Source organism: Nilaparvata lugens, chromosome X, assembly GCF_014356525.2.
Source record: "Nilaparvata lugens isolate BPH chromosome X, ASM1435652v1, whole genome shotgun sequence".
NCBI classification, from domain to species: domain Eukaryota; kingdom Metazoa; phylum Arthropoda; class Insecta; order Hemiptera; family Delphacidae; genus Nilaparvata; species Nilaparvata lugens.
The window spans coordinates 21509048-21514645 of record NC_052518.1 but is presented as its reverse complement, the minus strand read 5'-3'; the positions used below and the strand labels follow the sequence as shown (position 1 = coordinate 21514645).

Sequence of the window (5598 nt, the reverse complement as noted above, 5' to 3'; positions counted from 1 at the left end):
TTAGTATTCCCATAAAGATAAATACACTAATATGCCATAGTAACTGATAACTCCAGTAATGAGTTCATCGAAAATTATGCTACAGTAACTAATAACTCCAGTGATGAGGAGACCGAAAATCACATCAACTGATGAAGTGAATTGGAAAAAAGGGTGTTGTGATTTATCATTAGTAAGCTGGAATATTAATTGCATGCAATTACCACAATTTACCCATTTATTCATAACAGCTAATGCTGATTGTTAATTATTTACCCATACGGAGTGAACTTTAAAGTTCTATGGATTCACATATACTAGAGACACCCTTGGTTGAAGAATTCGCTCTTGAACAGTTGTATTGATCTCTGAAATCTTTGACAAGTATGTCAAATTAATATTTAACAATATTTTCTAATATTCATTCATAGAGGCTATATTATGAATTAATTATGGGCAAAGATGGGATCAGTATCAATGATATAATTTTCTCGTATTTTGTTTTATCAGCCTCGATATTGCAGAGCTTGATATATAATTCGTCACCCTCCAAAATTCGTATTAAATGCTTGGTCCCGTAAGCTACAAATTATATAGGTTCTACTGTGTTGAATGTAGTCTAGGCCTACTGGAGGGTTAAGATTCTACTGCACACCCACCTAACAAGCTGAAAAGTAAGCATATTGCTTACACTCATACCTCAAGAATGGATTGAACTATTTCCTTGAAAGTTCGTAGGACTCAACTATATGCTTTTACAGAGAGCATACGCTTTTCATAATTTCATTATTTCTTCAAGTTTTTCTTATTTTAGCTATGTAAACATGAATTTGCTATTTTGGAAAAGAAGCATCGAGAAACGAATTTGAAAATACAGTGACCTTTAGAATAACAACACAAATCTAAATCCGTTTGAATTTTGTTCAAATTCCTAATAGTTTTGCAATAAACTGAGTCGTTAAATTGCAAATTTGAACCAAAAATGAACAGTTACATTGCCAACCTAGTTCGAGGGTTATTCTCCAGAGAGCTCTACTGTTGAAACGTAACCCCCACCACCTACTACTTACATACTAAGACTGCCCAGCAGTGTATCAATGAATGAATTGAATGAATGACCACAAGAAAGAGTGGGAATGGGAGGGGAATAGATGAGAAGTCTGTTACACACTCTCTCTGTCTCTCAATTCCAGCTAGCTTTTGCCATATCCATGCCATGTGTGACTTATTAGTTCGTTGAAACGTGACAGTGACAGTTCATCCAGTCATTTGTGATAAGTTACTATGGGTTTTCATTTATAGAAACGTTTTGCCTTGTTTATTCTAGACAATCCTTGTTAGTGAATAATACTTTTTCTATTCTATTCCTATTGACTTCGAATTATGTGAAATGTTATAAAAATGTTGAAGTGCATGCGACCAAATTATTTATCATAAAAAATGGACGAAACGCCGAAGCCTCATCAAAGTCGCCGACGCTTTAGACACAAAAGTGGACGTAGATTGAAACTTAGCGCGAAACCGCTTAAACGAAGAGGAACAGCGTTAATTCAATACTGGGCTTCCAAAAGGTAAGCTAATATTTGATACACATCCATAATTTCCTTCATCAAGAACCATAACAATCAATATATCTCCATTTGTAATTTGAGTAATAAAGCTTCAATTCTCAATCGAATATACAATTATACATGTCAACGTTTTTAGAAATATTGAACAGTTTCACGATTCTATGCTATGAAAGCTCAGGGAACTTGGAAAACACCCATTCAAAAAATGTCAATTGTCAATTACGAATAGTGTAATCGGCAGACCTATCTTACACTAATTTTACTGCATTTTCCATAATATATTTTCACTATTTTTTGAATGGGAAATTCGTCATTGCCACCTATGAATAGTCCTATTGATCTTGTTTTTTTTGTAATTCCAGGGGCAGAGGCAGAAGTGAAGCTCAGACCGAAGAGTATAATGACTCCGAAAATTCTACGATAAATACGTAAGTTACCAAATAAATTATTTTTCTGATGTAGATATTCTGTTTCACGTATTTGTTATCAATGTCCAACTATCATAGATTGAAGAAAGCTCGGGTGTATTTAGGATTTACAAATAATATTAAATGTTTTAAAAATAGATTCTTTTTTGCAAATCATAACTGTTATGTTCAATGGACTTTGGTGGTACAGTTTTCTTAGATCCACTATTATTGAATAATTATATGTTTTCATTTCCATTCCGGAACACAGTACTTTCAAGTATGGAATACTGTAATAAGCATTTATGACCGTGAATAACAGTGTCTTTATCTTCTTATTTCCAGGGCCTCTGACGCAGATTTCGTCGCTGAAGAAAGCAATGTCTGTGACACTTGTCCAGAAAACAAAGACGTTTACGACACTCATACAGAAATAATGTAAGTAGAAATCACTGTATTATTTATTATTATTTATCCAGCAATTGCAATAAAACAAATAAATTACAGATATCCTAAATGAGAACATTCAATTTTACAAAACAAGTTAAATATTGCAAAGTACACAGTTCAATTCAATAAAGCATTCATAGACGAAATATTCAATAATACTCAATTACATAGCGACTTCATAGAGAAATTGTGATAATACATTTACAGTCTTTATTTATCTTATTAGAATAAAATCGTAGAAAGTTTCGTGAGGCCTGCATTCCATCAAACATCAATTAGCAGGTTATTACCTATTCATGCATGAATAACAATGGCATTGGTAACGGTTTCGAGATTCCATTGAAGGGTTGATGACCTTTGTAGGGTCAATGTTATTTGGTGCAATAGTTGTCATGAAAGCTAATCGTATTTCGGTACATTTTTCGTTTTCCATAGTCTCTAGATTGGTATCAGAAGTTTTATACTATGTGTTACTGATAAAAAAAAATGCGACTGGGAAATTCAAAGCTGAATCTCCTGCCTGCAGTACAAAAATTTCAAATTCAAAGTAACTTTCTTCAAAACTCAAAGCTCAGACGTTTTAGACTCATAGTTTGGCTGTAAGTACAGACTACTGCCCGTTTTGTAAAGCGAATAATAAATGACTAATATCATTAGTCGCTTTGAAATTATTGATAGTTTTAATTTGAAATTTGTAAATTATGATCCCACTCCAGAACACAATTTTCAAGAATCAAGAAGTTACTAAAATAGGTTGAGAATTTTCATTATTCTATCACAAGCATAATATTTGATAATTTATTACAGGCTGCTATTGTTGGATACCACACCAAGAAAGTATTATACGTTGGAGTGAAGAACAAATACTGTACGCTTTGTGTACGGGCTGAACGATCGGGTAAGCAGGCAAAAGAGCATGTATGTTTCAAGAATTGGGGAACACATCAAAGTTCTACAAGTATGGAGGCTGCACTTATTGCTGAGGGATTTTCATTGAGTGAAGAAATGTATGGGGTACGATACAATCGGCTTATTGCTGACGGTGATAGTAGTGTCTATAAAACGTTGCTTGATCGGAGGCCCTATAAGAATACTACTATACTTAAAATTGAGTGTAGAAACCATCTTTTACGAAACTACTGCAATAAAATCAGAGAGATTGCTCTGACAAGCGATAAAGGACATAGCCCTATTACGTTACGCAAGAAGATAGGTGACAGGCTACTAAGACTAAGATACGGAGTTACAAGAGCAGTGATATACCATCAGAAAAATCCTAACAAAATTGAAAGGATCGAAATGTTGAAAGAGGACATTTTGAATGGACCGAATCACGTTTTTGGGGACCATGGAAACTGCAAAAATTATTTTTGCAGTGGTACAGACCTACGCAACTTACCAAATTTAGTGCCTAGTCTAGAAGCAGTTGGGCTTTTTCAGCGAGTCAAAAATGCTGCTCGTTTTTTGAGTCTACATGCCTCTAGTTTACTTGAAGATGTCGACAGCAACTACGTGGAGCACTACAACCACGCAGTTGCTAAATTTGTCGGTGGAAAGAGAATAAATTTCACATCTCGCGGAAGCTACCAGGCAAGGTGTGAGGGAGCTGTTGTTCAGCACAATACGGGAATGGTCCTGTACAACTTGCATAAAACTATGTGCAATTCTTCAAGTCCTGGAAGATTCTATAAGTCAGTCCAGGTTAAACGTAGAAAAAAGATAGAACAGGACAGAAGAAGGAGAAATATATCATCAAGAAAATCACTTTTCTCTACAGCCATCCAAAAAACAACAGTTGACCATGATTACGGACCGAATGCTCAACGCCCTGACATCAGTGAAAAAGAACTTGTCATTGAGAAAAATAGGTTTTTAGCCTCACTGGTGTTATCAGAAGAGAGCCGTCACCAGTTGGAAAGGAGGACTGTCCTGCAGCATCACTCCGCTGAATGGCTTGAAGAGAGACGGAAAAGGATTACTGCATCAAATTTTGGACGAATAAGCAAGAGAAGGCCAAATACCGGATGTGAAAATGTAGTTCGCGAACTATTGTATGGGGGCGGTAAAAATTGTTCAGCAATGGAGTATGGGAGGATGAACGAGGAGGCTGCTCTAAAAAAAGTTAGTGAGATAGCTGGACAAAAAATTTTGAAATGTGGGCTATTCATTGATGCCGATTTTCCATTTCTGGCAGCATCGCCGGATGGATTATTAGAAGATGGGCATGGTATTGTGGAGGTCAAATGCCCTCAGACAATAAAGGACCTACTCCCAAGGGAAGCAGCAAAGTTGAAAATATTGAAATTTTGCAAAATTGAAGATACAAATATCGAATTGAACACAAACCATAACTACTACTATCAAATACAGGGACAACTCCACATTACGAAACGTCAGTACTGCTTATTTTGTATATGGTCGCCAAAGGGGACAGAAGTTGTTACTGTATACAAAGATGAGCAGTTCTGGAGTTCGAAGATTCTTGAACAAGTGAAAAAATTTTATATGGACTGTGTATTGCCGGAGCTTGTTGATCCTCGACACACGCTTTCAATGCCAATTCGAAATCCAGATTGGATTATTGAGGCGCAAGAAGCACGTAAGAAGAAATAATGATGACACAAACATAACTGGAAAATAAAAACAAATATTGTCACATACCACTTATTTATTATTAAAACTTACATTGAAGTATTATTAAAGTAATACTTTATTGAAGTAAACTTACATTAAAGTAATGTACCTAGGTTTCATAATGGCCTAGGCTTACATTACTTTAATGTAAGTTTTAATAATAAATAAGTGGTATGTGACAATATTTGTTTTTATTTTCCATTATGGAGAAATACCACAACATCTCCTCAAACACAATCAATTATACAAACATAACTATTCTTCCTTTTCTCCTTTTATAGTAGTAGTTATGGTTTGTGTTCAATTCTATATTTGTGTCTTCAATTTTGCAAAATTTCAATATTTTCATTTTTAACAAAGTCATTTTTCATTGTTCATTGCACCGGTAAGGGCATTTGTGCAGAGAGAAAAAGAGAAAGAAACGAGTGAGAGCGAGGAGGAGAATGAGAAGATTTAGAACGGAAAGAGTGAGGAGAAGTGGATGGAAAAGAGGGAGAAGAAGAATAAGGGGAAAAGAAGGAGGAGAAGGTGAAGGAGGAATGAGAAAAAGATTAAAA

At 35.1% G+C, this 5598-nt stretch overlaps 1 protein-coding gene across 2 annotated transcripts; it reads left to right on the top strand.

The window, feature by feature from the left end:
• The first annotated feature begins 474 nt into the window (after positions 1-474).
• LOC120354904 lies at positions 475-5081 on the top strand. 2 transcript variants are annotated; one of them, XM_039442991.1, is made up of 3 exons: positions 475-1978; positions 2303-2395; positions 3215-5081. In XM_039442991.1, the coding sequence occupies exon 3, from the start codon at positions 3368-3370 to the stop codon at positions 5018-5020; it is 1653 nt and encodes a 550-aa protein (XP_039298925.1). In that variant the 5' UTR covers positions 475-1978; positions 2303-2395; positions 3215-3367; the 3' UTR covers positions 5021-5081. The 2 variants fall into 2 exon arrangements, with proteins under 2 accessions (XP_039298925.1, XP_039298924.1); XM_039442990.1 differs by lacking the exon at positions 475-1978 and having other exon boundaries at positions 2087-2395.
• The last annotated feature ends 517 nt before the right edge of the window (positions 5082-5598 follow it).